Source organism: Delphinus delphis, chromosome 3 (genome assembly GCF_949987515.2).
Source record: "Delphinus delphis chromosome 3, mDelDel1.2, whole genome shotgun sequence".
Classification (NCBI taxonomy): Eukaryota; Metazoa; Chordata; class Mammalia; order Artiodactyla; family Delphinidae; genus Delphinus; species Delphinus delphis.
Genome location: NC_082685.1, coordinates 54,069,941 through 54,087,708, shown reverse-complemented (window position 1 = coordinate 54,087,708; position 17,768 = coordinate 54,069,941). Strand labels below are relative to the sequence as shown.

At 43.4% G+C, this 17,768-nt stretch overlaps 1 protein-coding gene across 3 annotated transcripts in view; it reads left to right on the top strand.

Moving 5' to 3' along the window:
- ARHGAP26 (Rho GTPase activating protein 26) overlaps positions 1-17,768 on the top strand; it is a 478,823-nt gene that overhangs the window by 140,981 nt on the left and 320,074 nt on the right. For all 3 annotated transcript variants that reach the window (XM_060008623.1, XM_060008625.1, XM_060008624.1), the window contains exons 7-10: positions 14-118; positions 1,593-1,722; positions 5,294-5,394; positions 12,756-12,850. In XM_060008623.1, the coding sequence (XP_059864606.1) occupies positions 14-118; positions 1,593-1,722; positions 5,294-5,394; positions 12,756-12,850 (431 nt within the window). The remainder of the gene's footprint in view (positions 1-13; positions 119-1,592; positions 1,723-5,293; positions 5,395-12,755; positions 12,851-17,768) is intronic.

The window sequence follows — 17,768 nt, the reverse complement described above, 5'->3', positions numbered from 1 at the left end:
GCCTTCATTACAGCTACTGGCATTCCTACAAGGACTCTTCACTTTCTATCACCATGGTTATGAACTGGCCAAGGACTTCAACGACTTCAAGACGCAGTTGACTATCAGCATACAGAACGTGAGTAGGCGAGGGGACAGGCTTCCGTTCCCTCGCTAAGGGAAGGAAAAACAAAATATGGGTCTGGTTGCATACAGATCACTTAAATGGACTGAGATGCAGGTGGAGAGGGTGGGTCTTGCTTGGGTTCAAAGGGCAGTGGGGGTCAGGCATTTCTAGGGTGCTGGATGGTCCCAGGTTAGAGCATCATCCTCTCCTCCATTATTTCAAAGCACTATTTTTATGTTCTCGGAAATGCTGCTGCTGCTTATGTTTTAAATCTGTAGGGCCAGAATCAGGATTTCCTTTGGCAGTGGAAGTCCCAGCCCCACCCAGCCTAGCCTCCCTCTGTGCATCTAGCCGCCTGGCCCCATAAAACCATAGAGTGTGTGTGTTCAGGGGATGGGGATGGGGTACACGTGCTGGCCTTGGGCTCAAAGGGTGTGCTGTTGTTCAACTCTCAGTGAGGCTGCCAGGAGATCCAAGTAGGTGCGCCTTACTCCCAATCTCCTTTCCCAGATTGTAAGCAGCAGGACCTTTGCGTGCACGGAATCCTGCTGAGGACTCTGGTTAGCGGTCACTGGGGCTCAAACCCCCTTCTTCCCTGTGTGATGGGGCCACTTTAATCTGCATGTTGTCTTTGTCTCTGGATGATCCTGGGCCCAAATAAACCCAAGTGTGTCTGTGCGGGTTGGACTGCATGCTTGGAGAAGCCTGAGCTTGCCCCCTCATGGTTCTCTGCAGTGCCTCAGAGAACAGGAGTTTGCAGGGTCTGGGATGAGCTGTCACAAAGCATGGCTTCCCTTGGGCCGGGTCCCTCAGAAGGCAGACTCTGAAGTGGAGATTTATGCAGAGCAGGTCCCCCGGAGGCAGTGTTGGCAGAAGCACCTGTGACAGAGTGAGGGCAGCAGGCCCTGCCGGAGGAGAAGCTGAGTGGCGAGGACTCAGCCGATGCCCTGGGCCCCCGGAGCTGGGATGGTCCCTTGACCCTCCCCCTTTGGCCCCTGGCTTCGCCTAGTTGCCGGGTGCAGGGTGCCCTGGGGGAGGGGTAACCTTAAGTGAAGCAGCTCCATTTGAGGAGGGAGCCATCAGCAAACAGCTGGAGAAAGAGCATCTCTGTCCTGGAGGGAGGTGGAGGGCGTACCCTGCTGTGGACCGTCCGAGTCAGAGTGGCCTGGGATGCTTGTTAAAAGTGCGCATGTCTGGGTTGAGAGGCGCTAAACTTATCTTTCAGGGTGAGAACTGGTCATTTGCATTTCCTGCCGGTTCCCCAGGTGATTTTGATGGTCCCTAGAGTTTGAGAGTCATTCTGACATAGGGCTTTTAAGGCCAAAGTATATTTCTTAAAAGGGAACATTTTTGCCTGATTCCTAGATGGCTGAATGTTCCTTACCTGGTTTTAGATCTAAGAATTCTGTAGGTTGATGTTCTGAAGTGCTAGAGATGGGAACAGGGTTTCATTTCTTTGATTTGAATAAAATTCCTTTCATCCTAGACAAGAAATCGCTTTGAAGGCACCAGGTCAGAAGTGGAATCCCTGATGAAGAAGATGAAAGAGAATCCCCTCGAGCACAAGACCATCAGTCCCTACACCATGGAAGGGTACCTCTACGTCCAGGAGAAACGTGAGTGCTGGGTCGGCCAGCGGTGTGGGTGTCCTCTTGCCTTTTCCCCAGGAGCTGGGGGGTGTATCCAGTAGTGCCTGGCCTGGAGTACGTATTTCGATGAAGGAGAGTGATTTTATAGTTAGGTTTCCTAGGGCAGAGATGCTGTCCACCAGGTCTTGTCTACCTCCCAGTGATGTGTTACGTTTCCTTTGTAACTGGGAATTTCCTTGCAACCTGGAATTCACTGAGGCTCTGCGGTGCCCCTTCTCTCCCTGGTGTCACTCTACTCTTGAGGTTCCTGTACCTTCAGTGTAGCTTTATATACCATACCCTTGGGGTAGAGGCCTTGGAAAGGTCTGGCTGGCTGGAGCTTATTGTCATATCCTTCAGTAGACTTAATACCTGTGATTTTGTTTTCATTTGAGACTTGTTTCAGCAAGGCCCAAACAATCATGACTTAGGCCCTTTCTCTCTTCTCCTCAACCCCTGTCATTCCAACACACTTAAAATTTTATGAAAAGTAGAAACAAAAGCTCACTTCAAGAGCCAGGAAGAAGAGCCATTGACTTGCCCATATGACATCAAGGAAAGAAATGCCAGGTGCTGCTAACCCAGAGTTTACAACGATGACTCAGATTCGTGCACTGGGCTGTTGCACTCGCAGACTTAATTCATGCGTGCGGTGCTAGAGATGAAAGAAAGTGCATTGTTTTTCTTTAATGGGTAGCTCTTCTTGTAGTCTCGCACCTGTGCTTTCTGGCTGGGCACTGTTGATTTAGGATTAGTTAAATATCTTCACTCCTATCTGCTTCCTAATGGAACAAAACACTCAGTTTCAGTGATTATTCTATTTAGTGATTACTCAAAAATTTCCTTGGACTTAAAATTGTTCCCTGGTGACAGAGGTGTAGTAATGGGGTTGGAGGTTGGGTCATCAGTTGTGATGAGAGTTTTATGTCCCTTATTCTTGCAGGTGTGAGCCTGTTAAGGCTTGTAAAAAACAGAAGCTACTTTAGTTGTGTGTTATACCTGAATATATGGTCGTATCTTCTTTGCCCAATGAGAAGACCATCCCCAAAAGTTTTCAGTCAACTTGAAAATAAAAATTTTTAGGACTATAAAAATACAGTTCAGTGTCCACTTATAATACTTAATTTATTAATATTGGTCACTTACGTGTAAAGTCAGTATAAGCACTCACATGACATTGTACAATTTTATTCAAACACTTCATGTGTTTTTTCAACATTAATGTCTTGATTATCATTAGAACCATATTTTGATTCTCCAACACAGTGGTCCAGAGCATATCATTAGAATACAGTTTTTTTTTTTTTAGTTTGGAAGTTTTTGTAACATTATTTTGAAGCAGTTTCAAACTTACAGAAAGTTGCAAGAATAGTATAAAGAACGACCATATGACCTTTACCCAGATTCACGAATTTTTACCATTTTTCCAGTTAGATCATTCTTTCTCTCTCTGTATGGGTGTGTGTGCATATCACAGTCACACACACACACACACACACACACACACACACACACACACACACATTATAATTTTTTCTGAACCATTTGAGAACAGGTTGCATATACCATGCTTCTTGGCTTCAGTGTGTATTTTCTCAAAACATTCGTTTATGTAACCACAGTTACATATCCAGGAAATTTAACATTGATAAGATATTTCATCTAAACAATATTTCATATTCCCATTCTGTCAGTTGTCCCAGTGATGCCCTTATAGAGCATTTTGTTTTCCTCCAGTACAGGAGCTTATGCAGCATTTAGTTGTCATATGACAACTTTAGTCTCCTTTACCCTAGAACAGTTCCTCTGATGACATTGACGTTTTTGAAGAATATCGGCCAGTTCTTGTATAGAATTTGTTCATTGTGGGTGTGTCTGATGTTTCCTCATGATTAGATTCAGGTCATGCATCCCTGGTCAAATCCTACATAAGTAATGCTGTGTTTTTCCCGGGTGCCACATCTGGAGCAAAGGATGTTCCTCTGCCCTCCGTGGTCTTGTTGATTTTGATCACCCAGTCAAGGTACTTTCTGTTTTCCCCACTGTGCTGTCACTATGTTTCCCTTGTAACTGATAAGCGGTCTGTGGGGCGGACACCTTAAGACCGTGCCCTTCCCTCATCAGACTTTGCCTCCCATGGAGTTAGCATCCATTGACAATCCTGGCCTGGACTGACCTTTACTGTGATGGTCGCAAAATGGTGATTTTGCAGCTCTGCCACTCCCCCCACATTTATTAGTTGCCTTTCGGTGTGCTATAAGGAAGTGTCCTCCCGCTTTCTACCTCCCTCCTTCTCTCCTTTCCTTCCTCCCTCCCTCCCTCCCTCCCTTCCTTCCTTCCTTTCTCTCTCTCTTTCTCTCTCTCTCTCTCTCTCTCTCTCTTTCTTTCTTTCTCTCATCTGTCTATCCATCCATCTTTCTACTGTCAGTATGGACTTTTGAGTTCCCATTTTGTTCATTAGGCTAAATCCATTACTGTCCTTGTTTATTATGATGCTCAAAGTGTCCAAGATACAGCACTTTTGAAATCTTTGTGTTGTGCTGTCACTGGAATTTATTCCCTAAGCCACAGAAACACAGTTGAATGGTTGGTGTTTTCATTTGTCCTTGATGCTCCAGGGTAGACACTCTGTTGCTTTTTAAGTATACTAAGTGACATCCAACACTTGCAATGGGCATTCACACCCTGAAAAATAATTATTAAGTGTCTGCTAAATCTGTTTTCATGTTATCATTATTGTTTTTTAATCATATCTGCTATGTGATGTCTATAAGCATCCAGAACTCGTATTGATTGAGGTCCTTGCAGGCTAATAATGCCAATCAGGCCTTCTTTCTATAACAATACTTCGTTGTTTGAAATAAGGTAATTGGCCAGGCACCTGATAAAATCAGATACTGTCAGAATTTGTCTGTAGGGCATCTGCCTCTTTCCTGAGGGATAATTTTGAGGGACAAACTCCTTAGATTACATTTGAGCATTTACAGTTACTTCTGTTCCACATGTCTGGTGTCTCTGGGTTTTCCTTGTCTGCTTTTCAGATCTTCTTGAGTTCTGCTAAAGTAAAAATTAGGGGTTTGGAAGTAGGTCAGAACCCCTGTACGTGTGTGCACATGGTCGCAGAACAGCTGTGTGGGAAGCATGAAGCCATCGCACCAGATGGGAACAGTGACAAGCACTTTGAGGAGCTTTTCTGTGTTCCTTCTCAGTCATCTTACTCCTGTCAGGGGAGAGAAAGGAAACTTCAGATGGAGATTGATAATATGGGAAAGTGAATTAATTTCCCCAGGGAACCTCTACTTCCCTTATATTTTAAGACCCATCGGATGCAGCATTTAGTGGCAAACAGTCTTCCTTGGTCCTTGGGGAAAGCCCTGGGTTGGTTCCATTTCCAGCTTGTGGAATCAGATTTCTGCCTGTTCACGTCTAGCTGGTGTGGAGAGTATATCGCCCTTAGAAACAGTTTAAGGATAGGTGAGCATTGTGAGTTACTGGTTGTGTGTTTTTCCAGCATGCAGTGGACGTGTAGAGATGTTTTATGGGGAATATTACCTTGCAGGTCATTTTGGAACTTCCTGGGTGAAGCACTACTGTACATATCAACGGGATTCCAAACAAATCATCATGGTACCATTTGACCAAAAGTCAGGAGGAAAGGGGGTGAGTTCATTTTTAAATTTCATGCTTGATTTGCTTGGTTAACATATGATGAGTATAATGCATGTTTGAAGTTAACACCTCCAATTTTCACTGTAATTTTCTTAATTTTTATACAGTAGTTCCAGGAGGCATGGCACCTGAAAAAGTAAATAAAACAAGATGAATATTTTGAGCACTAAGTTACATTGGCAGCTGCAATTAAGAAAGCTTTTTGTATTTCACATATATACAGTGTTAAGTGTGTATAATGTGTTTAGATGCTAGAAATTCTTGGATGACCTCATCCTGTGAAATTGATTCTTGTCACTCTCAACCCCAGAGGGCTGCCAGTTGGCAGTTTAGATGTCCCAATTATCTGTTGCTGTGTAACAGGTCACCCCAAAATGTAGCGACTTTGAAAACAACACGTCATTTTAGCATTTCCTACAGTTTCTGTGGGTAAGGTCTTTGCGGAGCATTTGGATAGATAGTTTGGGCTAAGGGTTTCTTATGCTGTTTCAATCAGATAGTGACTGGAGCTGGATCATAAGGGTCTGAAGCAGCTCTGGGCTGGTCAGATATAGCTCTCTTCCTTTCTCCTGACCTCCTCTCCCATTCTCTTCCTTCTTTTCCTCTTGCTCTGTATAGTCTCAGGGCCTGTCCTCTGGCCTCTCTATGTGGGCTATTTTGGGTTTCCTCACAGCATGGCAGCCTCAGGGTAGCTAAAGGATTCAAGAGTGAATATTCCAGCAACAAAAGGAGACCCTGCAAAACCTTTTAATGACCGAGGCTTAGAAGTCATATTGCCTTAGGTTGGCCCCATGTGTTGGTTGAAACAGTCATAAAAGCCCACCCAATTTCAGTGTGAGAGGACATAGGCCCTGCCTCTTGATGAACGGAGTATCAAAGTCACATTGCATTGAAGAGCATGTGGGATGGAAGGTATTCTTGTGGCCGTCCTTGGAGGAGATAGTCAGGCTGCATCTACGGGGTCCCCACTGCTGGGAGCTCCTTGCTGTGCCCCAGTGGTTCTCCTTTCCTCTGGGAGTACTCTGTCTGTCTACATTTTCTTTTTAGGTGATCTGTCTTTTCTCTCTGGCTCCTCATAATATCTTCTTTTTTGTGTTCTTTTGGTATTCTACATTTCATTATGACAGTCCTTTCTCTGATTTTTTTTCTTTTTTTCCCCAATCTGTTGTGCTTAGGCATTTTGGCCTTTCTGGATTTGAGGATTGGTGTCTTTCAGTAACTTTGGAAAATTCTCACCAACTATCATGTTGAATATTGCCCCCCTCCCCATTCTTTCTATTATTCAGTATCTCCTTCTGGAGATATTTAAATATTTTTTAACAAAAATATTTATATGTTTCATTTCTTTGAATCTCTGGACTCCGCTCTAGATAATTTCTTTTGTTCTGTCTTTAGTTTAAATAATTTTTCGGCTGTGTCTAATCTGTTGATAAAGTAGTCCTCTGTAAGTATTCCAACCCTGGCCCTCTTCTCTGTGGCAAATTTTTGTGCATCCTGTTGGGTTTGCATATGTGCAGGCATTACAGTGTAGAGGCTAAGAGCACTGGCCCTGAGGTTGGACTGCCCGGGTCAGTGATGTCACACTGTTGTCATTACTGTTAGCTACTCCCCCGTGCTGTCCCCTTGCTCTCTGCCATTTCCAGTTTTTCTTTCTGGCTTTCTTTCTCTTAGACCACAATGCAGGAGTTGATCAGCATCTCTGTACTTCCCTGTATCAAGGCAAAAAAAAGCCAAGGCTCTTTTTTTTTTTTTTTTTTGCAGTACGTGGGCCTCTCACTGTTGTGGCCTCTCCCGTTGCGGAGCACAGGCTCCGGATGCGCAGGCTCAGCGGCCATGGCTCACGGGCCCAGCCGCTTCGTGGCATGTGGGATCTTCCCGGACCGGGGCACGAACCCGCGTCCTCTGCATCGGCAGGCAAACTCTCAACCACTGTGCCACCAGGGAAGCCCTAGCCAAGGCTCTTTTAATGTGTCTTGTTAGCGGTAGAGTTGACTTATAAATAATCTCAGGAAAGCAGATATGTGAAAATATCAAAACATAGAGAAATTACAGAGTTAGAAGGAGTATTAAAAATCTCTGTTAATAGGAGTTCCTTACTATTCATGAAATGGAAATAGAGTTAGGTCTGCCTTTCTTGGGTCAAGTCATAGTCCTTTTCTAACTCCTAGTCCTAGAAATCAGATTCACTGAGTCATTCTCTCACACAGTCTTTATTTTGGGACCATTTATCTTGTGCTTTCCTAAAGCTGGAGTGAAGAACTCTCTTGCATTTTCTCTACTGCTTTCTTACCATGCTTGAAAGTGAAGGGCAGAGATGAATTATGGTGTGTGTTTGGGACTCCTTAGACTTCAGTGGGATAATAGGAAACACCTCACTGAGTTGTTAAGAGGTTTATATACATTAGTGTATATAAACTTCTTGGGACTGAGCCTGACACGTAATAGAGGCTGCCATATTAGGAGCTTGATATTATATGAAATAATTTTTCTAGTAATAATTACTTATATTTAGATTTTGTTTTATATTTTTCTAAAACATTGTCCTTGATCATCCTGTTTTATCCATTTTTCCTACTTTACAAAAGAGGAAATTGGGGGTTGGAGAGAGAGAATGATTTCTAAGGATGTATGTGGAAAGAGTTACTTTGAACCGGTGCTCAAACCCTGATTCTGGAGCCTACATCTCCTGATTCTGAGGTTCATCATCATAATAAAAGAGAATAATACTGTATATGTGTCAAATAATAGTTTTCCATGACGCCACTCTGTTTCCTCATCCTCAGGGTGAGGAAATGTGAAGACTGGCTGTCCAGCGGTGATGTCTGCTCAGTTTATACAGGAGAATCATGTGACGTCATTGTATGTGTGCTTGTACAAAGCTCTCCTAGGAGCTGGCGGCAGACTTAACGTAGAATATAGGGTGTTTTCTTTTCCTAACACGCTCTTTGTCCACCCTGTCTCTCCTTCCTTGTCCCTTTCATTTGGATCATTTTCCTTTGAAAGTACCTGCTTTTCTCTTAGCTTCAGTCCAGGAGATGTGAGCGGATTTTCTGCATCCTCTTGGAGACAAGGCCTGTGTGTGGTGAAAGACAGTTCCCCGCGTTCTATCCTGTGAGATGAGGGTGCTCTCTTTGGGAGCCCTAGAGCAGCCCAGAGCTGACCCCGTCCCTTTCCTGGCTTGAAACCCTTCATATGTTCCCACTGCTCACAGTATACAGACCACAGTCTGCATGATCTGGTCCCTGCTTCCCTCAAGCCCTTTCTCAGCCCAGTTTCCCTCTTGCATGGGGATTCCGGACGCGCTGGCTTCCCTTCAGTTCCCCAGGGCTCCATGGACCCCCACCACAGGGCCTTTCCACCTGCTGTTCTCCACCCCTGATCTGTGCTCCTGGTTTTATCTCCTGTAGATCCTTCGGGTCTCAGCCCAAGAAAGCCTTTGCTGACCTTCCTGCCGAGGTCACATCCCCTTAATGTAGGCGTTTGTAGCACAGCATGCCTTTTTTTTTTTTTTTTTACATCTTTATTGGAGTATAATTGCTTTACAATGGTGTGTTAGTTTCTGCTTTATAACAAAGTGAATCAGTTATACATATACATATGTTCCCATATCTCTTCCCTCTTGCGTCTCCCTCCCTCCCACCCTCCCTATCCCACCCCTCTAGGTGGTCACAAAGCACTGAGCTGATCTCCCTGTGCTATGCGGCTGCTTCCCATGCCTCTTTTATTGTAGTGTTTGTTACGGTTGTAACTCTTCATTTATTTGTTTAAGTGATTGTTATCTCCATCCCCTGTTTTTTTAACCACTTAAACAGAGATCATCTTTATAGATTTTGCCTCATATGGAATGGTCGTCTTGGGAACAGCATCTTATCTTCTTCTTATTTCTGCTTATATTTGACAATCTTTTATAGTTCCCCTGTTTTCTCCTATTTCTCAGGGACACCTCCCCCTAAGCTTTCAAAGTGAGAGGTAGTCCAACGCCATTAAATCAGAAATAGAGTTAGACGTTAACATGGTCAGAAGTTCATATGTTTGGGCATTTCCAGTCATACATTTACGTGTTGCAGAAGGAGCAATTCTCAATCTGAGAAATTAATCTTAGCCATTCAGTAAAAGACAATAGGTGTAAGACTTGTGAATATAAACTATCTCTTCCTAGGTCTTCTGTGTTTTGTGTGCTGTTCTGATATTAGTGGGTGGTTAAGTTTTACCATACGCAGTCACATTTCCTATTATTCAACAAACTAGGCAAGTTTGCTAATTTCCCCCCTAGTTTAGGAAAAAAGATTGGCAGATATAGGAGAAAAAGGAACCCTAAAAAATTCCTACGTGACAGGAAGAGAAGAAATCAGGGGCAGAAACCTCTATGTTTTTAGACAATAAATTAGTCTTGTGCGATAAAACTGTTGCATTCCATTTGTACAATGGAATACTACCCAGCAATAAAAAGAAATAGGCCCTTTTTTTTTGTACCATGGATTTTAAAAATTACCTTTATTGTTTTAATGTTTAATTTTTATTTTTTTTATTGACGTATAGTTGATTTACAATATTACCTAAGTTTCAGGTGTAAAACATAATGATTCACAATTTTTAAAAGTTATACTCCATTTATAGTTATTATAAAATATTGACTATGTTCCCTGTGCTGTACAATATATCCTTGTACATAGTAGTTTGTACCTCTTAATCCCTATCCCTATCTTGCCCCTCCCTCCTTCCTTATCCCCACTGATAACCACTAGTTTGTTTTCTGTGTCTGTGAGTCTATTTCTTTTTTTTTTTCGGTATGCGGGCCTCTCACCGCTGCGGCCTCTCCCGCTGCGGAGCACAGGCTCTGGACCCGCAGGCCCAGCGGCCATGGCCCACGGGCCCAGCCGCTCCGCGGCATGTGGAATGCTCCCGGACCGGGGCACGAACCCGTGTCCCCTGCATCGGCAGGCAGACTCCCAACCACTGTGCCACCAGGGAAGCCCCTATTTCTTTTTTGTTCAATTCACATTTGTTTTATTTTTTAGATTCTACAGTGATATTATACAGTATTTGTTTTTCTCTGTCTGACTTATTTCACTAAGCACAATACCGTCCAAGTCCATCCATGTTGTTGCAAATGGCAAAGTTGCTTTTTTAATGGCTGAGTAGCATTCCAGTGTGTGTGTGTGTGTGTGTGTGTGTGTGTGTGTGTGTGTATACACCACTACTTTTTTTTTAACACCTTTATTGGAGTATAATTGCTTTACAATGGTGTGTTAGTTTCTGCTGTATAACAAAGTCAATCAGCTGTACATATACATATATCCCCATATCCCCTCCCTCTTGTGTCTTCCTCCCACCCTCCCTATTCCACCCCTCTAGGTGGTCACAAAGCACTGAGCTGATCTCCCTGTGCTATGTGGCTGCTTCCCACTAGCTATCTGTTTTACATTTGGTAGTGTATATATGTCCATGCCCCTCTCTCACTTTGTCCCAGCTTACCCTTCCACCTCCCGTGTCCTCAAGTCCATTCTCTACATGTGTCTTTATTCCTATCCTGCCCCTAGGTTCTTCAGAACCTTTTTTTTAAGATTCCATATATATGTGTTAGCATACGGTATTTGTTTTTCTCTTTCTGACTTACTTCACTCTGTATGACAGACTCTAGGTCCATCCACCCCACTACACATAACTCAATTTTGTTTCTTTTTATGGCTGAGTAATATTCCATTGTATGTATGTGCCACATCTTCTTTATCCATTCATCTGTCAATGGACACTTAGGTTGCTTCCATGTCCTGGCTCTTGTAAACAGAGCTGCAGTGAACATTGTACACCACTACTTCTTTATCCATTCATCTGTTGATGGACACTTAGCTTGCTTTCATATCTTGGCAATTGTAAATAATGCTGTGAACATTGGGGTTCATGTATCTTTTTGAATTAATGTTTTGTTTTCTTTGGATATATACTTAGGGGTGTAATTGCTGGATCATATGATAATTCTATTTTTAGTTTTTTGAGGAACCTCCACACAGTTTTATGTAGTGGCTGAACCAATTTACATTCCCACCAACAGTGTACAAGGGTTCCCTTTTCTCTACATCCTCACTAACATTTGTTATTTGTGGTCTTTTTGATGATAGCCATTCTGACAGGAGTGGGGTGATATCTCATTGTGGTTTTGATTTGTGTTTCTCTGATGTTGAGTGATGTTGAGCGTCTTTTCATGCGCCTGTTGGCCATCTGCGTTTCCTCTTTGGAAAAATATCTATTCAGGTCTTCTGCCCATTTTTTAATTGAGCTGTTTGCTTTTTTGTTGTTGAGTTGCATGAGCTGTTTTTATATTTTGGATATTAACCCCTTATTGGTCATATCGTTTGCAAAAAGAAATAAACTTGATTTGTACGACATGAGTGAATCGCAAACGAATTACGCTGAGTGAAAAAAGTCAGACGTAAAAGAGCATTCCATTTGTATAAAGTTACAGAATATGCAAACTAATCTGTGATGACAGAGAACAGAGTCAGTGTTTACCTGGGAATGGACTGGGTGGAGGGATGATGGATTACAAAGGGACTTACCAGGAAACTTTTGGGGCTGATGGAAATGTTCACTACCTTGATTGTGGTGATGATTTCACAGACGTATACAGATGTCAAGACTCATAAGTTGTATGCTTGAACATGTGCAATATATTATAAATTTAAAAATTATACTTCAGTAAAGCTGTTAAAACATATTTATTGCATACCTACTCTGTTCCTGGGCCTGTTTGGCCGCTGGTGACACAAGGGTAAGCAAAAACAGACACAGTACAGTATGCCCTCAAGGAGCTTAGAGCCTAATGAGGAAAGAGACATTATTTGAATCATCACTTACAGCAACAGCAAATCTTACCTGTGATCAGTGCTGTGAGGGAAGGAGGGGTACATGGTGCTATATGAACATGTCTGGGGGTGTTTGACCCAGTCCAGAAATGTTTCCCTGAGAAGTGACCATTGAACCAAGGTCATAGAAATCCAGAGTTGGAAGGAGACCTCAAGGTAATCTTGTTTCAACTCTTATCAAACCTATAAATTAAACCTATTTAAGCCAATATCAACAAGAATTTAACCTAGCATGGGTTGATGCTGTACCATCGTGATCTGTTAGTACTCAAGACATTGGGCTCTAAGTATCAAACATGGCTTACAGATTTTATTTGCATGAGGCTGTGGTCTGAGAAGGTTTACGACCAACCTTCCACCTCCTGTGGTCCTGAACACTCAGGTTTGAGAAGATGAAATGACCACTTCTGTGTATGTGGCACGTTTGTCCTGGAGAGGAGCATGGCCTGAGTTCTGGCCTCATCTTGATAGTCTGTGTGTTCCCAACAGGGAGAAGATGAATCAGTCACCCTCAAATCCTGCACACGGCGGAAAACGGACTCTATTGAGAAGCGGTTTTGCTTTGACGTGGAAGCAGTAGACAGGTGAGTAGTTGTCACACTTTTTCTCAGGAACAAACATTGCCGAATTTGGATTTCTTTTCCATTCATTCAAAATTTTCTGGTTTTTTCCCCCTCTTTCCCTTCTCCATATAGACCTCAGGCCAGTTACTGATTTGCAAGAATCAGTATAGCCTCCCCATACTATAGATTCAGCCCTGAACCCCTGATTGGTTGGTTTAATTTTAATGTCAGGGATTCCCTTCTTGGGAATGTGTATTATGTCTCAGGAGGATGAATATATGTTTAAAGAAAACTGTTTAGCATGACTGTTTCAGCTCTTTAAGATTTTTTACTTAAAAATTTTTATGTAATGATTCGAAAGGAGTTAGGTAAAGGGAAAAGTGGAAGAAGTTCTATCAATTAAAGAAAAAGCTTTTATGAGAGAGTAGCATTGACATGTATACACTACCAAATATAAAATAGATAGCTAGTGGGAAGCAGCCGCATAGCACAGGGAGATCAGCTCGGTGCTTTGTGACCACCTAGAGTGGTGGGATGGGGAGGGTGGGAGGGAGGGAGGGAGATGCAAGAGGGAGGCGATATGGGGATATATGTATACATATAGCTGATTCACTTTGTTATACAGCAGAAACTAACACAACATTGTAAAGCAATTATACTCCAATAAAGATGTTCAAAAAAAATTTTTTTTTAGTTACAGTATTTCGCCTACCACTGTGTGTGTGCATCCAGGAAAGAAAGCAAACCGCTTTCGATAACAGTCTTAGGAGAGGGAGCTCTGTGTTGTGTTCCTCAAGATTTACAGTCTCATTAAGTTGTACCATTTCATGGTGTTAAGCTAGTTTGACAGCATTCCAGTTCTTTGAGACACTTTACTTGGCAACAGGTTAATTCTTTGAATGAAAGCCATGAGTTAAGCTTATTTGAGCTGTCTATTCAAGATCAGCAGTGCTAGCACAAAGATCCTTAAATCTCATCATGATTGTCCTATAATGCTGTTAATTTATCCCCTTTATTTTTTACTTGTTTTAAAAAAGCTACACCACTTTGTCAAGCCAGTATCTACCCTGTCTGGGACGTTTACCTGTGGCCACTTTACGGCAGCTCTAGAGGATCTGGAGCGCGAGTACCACCTGGCGTGGGCTGCTCCATGTGCTGCCAGGTTTGAAATGCCTTCTTGAGGCATGGTGTGTCCCTGTGTTGTGGCCCCGGAGGCTGCTAGAGCGCCCGTGGAGAGAGCATGCCTGTTTAGCCTAAATCAGACGTTCATGGAAACTAACCGTGTCTCATTAGCAGTCTAGTTATTACAGCTTTGGCTCTCAAGTCAGGCAACCCGGATCTAAATTTTGACTTTGCTGCTGAGTAGCCATGTGACTTTGGGCAAATCACTTAATCTTGCAGGGTCTTGATTTCATTCTCTGGAAAATGAAGATGGTTATAGTACCTGGTTCCTAGCATTGTCAGGATTCAAGAAGAGAAGGCATATAAAACACTTGGCAGACTGGCAAATAATAAAAGCTCAACAGTTAGCCTTTATTATCTGTTAATTAGCATGTCCTGCATGTTTACCTGACTTGATATTTCAAGAGCTAGACTCTAAATGCAGAGAAATCAGTATCATTTGTAAAGAAAAGAGAGTACCCCAATCGTTCACCATGTGTGGGTTGTGAGAGGGGAAGGGAGTGGAGAAGGGCTGTATGGTGGGGTAGGTGGAATTGGGGTAGCAAAGGGGGATTGCGGAAAGTGTGCCTCAAACGAAGATGATGCTTGACTTTAAACAGATCCTGAGTCAGGATGCCTTAAGCCCTTGTAGGCATCTCCTCTATTCTAAGCATGGAATTTACTGGAGTTCATATTGTTGGAATCCATGAAAGATGGATTAGCAGATGTACTTGTGTGGAAATGGAGCCAGTTGTTTGATGCTGGTCAGCTGAATAGTTCCCAGAGATGATCGCGTGTTTGCAGGACTGCCTGGGTGAGGGCAGTGCCCTGCATTGCAGCGCTTGTTAGATTTGGAAATGAGGTCAGTGATTCTTTCTGAAGCTGAATTGTTTTCTTCTTCAGAAGTCTCCCAGAAGTTGCCGAGAGTTGCTTTTTAGGCAATTAAAACTCACCATGGTTCCTCCATCTCATTTCCACCCTTACCAACACTTCCTACCGCCTTCCCCCTGTATTAGGCCCAGAAAAGCTTTGCACGTCCCAATTATAAGCTGAGAGCAAATGTGTCACATTCAGCATACTGAGTGGGTTTGGGAAGTCGATTTCTTCTAGGTCATCATCTCTGGTTCCCTTGGCATGAAGCGGAGGGGCATGCAGTTGTGGAGCAGAATGAGGCTGCTCCATCTCATCTTAATAAGCAGGAGGGGAGGAGATAGTACTGTTGTATTGTTTGTAGTTTTGATGTTCTGTGTATTGTGATGCTTTCTGCCTGGGGAGAGGCTGCCCCCTTTCGGGGCCGACCAGTTCTTAGAGTCAGCCGAGGGCTCAGCGTGGTGAGCGCCATTGACGTGTGGACTTCCAGTCCAGAGCCACAGCACCTCTGCTGGCTCCAACAGCCCAGGAGGCAATATTCCTCTACCAGACACCTAGGGACCACTCCCACAGCCTATTAGCACCTGAGAAATTATTCAGACCAGCCACTCCTAAACGGTTTACCTATCCCTGCCTTGCCTTTGCTGCAGAAACTCTTAACAAAGGTCGTGGTCTAGGCTCTCCCCTCCGACCACTTCTGCCTCCTGGATGGTGTTGGTGCTTTCCCATGTGGCCCTGTGTGGTGTGCCAAGTGTCCTGTTTCTAACACCTGTGAATATAAGAAACTTGGTTTGCCTGAGCCCCTTCTGTGTCTCCTTTTGTGGTCACACCTGACTGGCCATCACCCGAAATAACACAGAACATCAATGAAACCCCTTCTCTCCATTTTCTATATAGGTTGTCGTCTTTGGTCTCAAAGGTTAGGGTACTGTTGGCAGTATTTTCTTTAGTGTCTTTCTGCATTTTCCCCCCACATCCAGGAAGGGACTGAGGTGAGAGGGAAAAGGCATTTCCACACACTCAGGGGAGGCATTCCTGGGAACTCTGCCCGGAGTCCTGTTCTCTGGAAAACTCCTACACCTTGCTTTTTCACTAGCGTACTTTAGCAAGGAGGGGATGTGCTGCTAGCTGTCGTGCTGTCTTTTCAACCTTCCACAGACTTCTCAGCTTCTACCTGCTGAGCTGGGTAGACAGAGGGGCAAAATGCAAAGTTTAGCACCTAGGAAATGTGAAAGTAAAAGAGGGAATGGTTACATATATATATATATATATATATATATATATATATATGTATTTTTTTTTTTTTTTTTTGCGGTTCGCGGGCCTCTCACTGCTGTGGCCTCTCCCGTTGCGGAGCACAGGCTCCGGGCACGCAGGCCTAGCAGCCATGGCTCATGGGCCCAGCCACTCCGCGGCATGTGGGATCTTCCCGGACTGGGGCACGAACCTGTGTCCCCTGCATCGGCAGGCGGACTCTCAACCACTGCGCCACCAGGGAAGCCCGGGAATGGTTATATTTAATAGCATGAGGTTTTAGACTGTTCCCAGAGTATGTTAACCTGTAGCATGGATAATCATTATGTAGTATCTATTAGTGTTTTATTCTATCAAAATATTAATACATGCTAAAGTGTGGATTATTTGACTTAGAATATGTGATGATGTATGGTTTTAAGGTTGAATACTTTTATCCTTCAGGCTCAGTGATGATGTTTCACGTTGCTCTGTAGCAGAAGCTGTAGCCTTTAGGAAGTGATGTTCTAGGAGGTTGGGGTTGCAAGCTGATGACATCAGTGTCTCTTACTGTGTGGTGAGAACCACTCACTCTCAGCATCCACAGGGGTGCTTGTTAGAACTATAGCTATAGGCCCCAGACCTATATAATCTGACTTTATGCAAGAGAGACCCTGAAATCCACTTTTTGAATAAGCTCTTCTGTTACCCTCTATTCTTAATCAGAATTGGTACATTAAACAGCAGGCATATCACAGTACAGTTTTCTCAGAGCACATGAAAGCATTTTCCTTATTAGAAACATAACAAGCAACAGTAAAACAAAAATAAAAAAACCCTCAGCCTTCTTTACTAAGGAGCTTAATTCTTAGCCTTGTGGAGGAGAATATAGCTAGTAGTAAAGGTGATCACCAGCCTCTGTTACAGGTTACCAGGAGAAAAGCAACAGCTATGACCACAGTAAAACCCACTTTTTTAGTTAACTATGGAGGTGGGGTGAGGGGACCAGCAGTAAGGGAGCGCTTTCTGGAAGCTGAACACTGTTCATGTATTTCATGTAATTCGCGTGTAATCCTCACTACAGCCCAGGGTGGCGTGTGCTCCAAGTATCTCTTGGTACTGAGGAGGAATCTACAGTTTAGAGGGTGAGTCTTACCCAAGTTTCAGGTGGGATTTGAACTGAGGGTCGTAGGACCTCATTGTAGGGCGCTTTGCTGCCTCAGAACTCAGGGTTTTCAGAAACATTTCGAGTGATAAGCCCAGTGCTATCTGTACTTGGATTTCAGGGCCACCACTGACAGTCACTTTGCTGACTGCAATCTGAGGAGGGCTTTCTCACTCTAATCATTGGCATTTGGTGCGTAAACTAATGGTGGGTGAACTAAAGCAGCACACTTGCTTCTGTTCCCATATTTCCTGCCCTGTACCCTTCAGAGAGCCCTTGCGTGACTAACAGTTTAAAGAGGCACTGCAGAGAGAGCACAGGCCAAGCACAGGGCACATGGTTCCATAAATGCTATGTATTTTTTGTACACCTCTTCTTTTACCTTTTATTCTTAAGATGACACTCATTTCTGTTTATCTCAGGAGACTAGCGTAAGTAAGAAGTCAAAGCAATAGTGCCATTATCAGTTGATTGTTTTCATTGTATCCCAACGCGTTGCCATCAATTTAT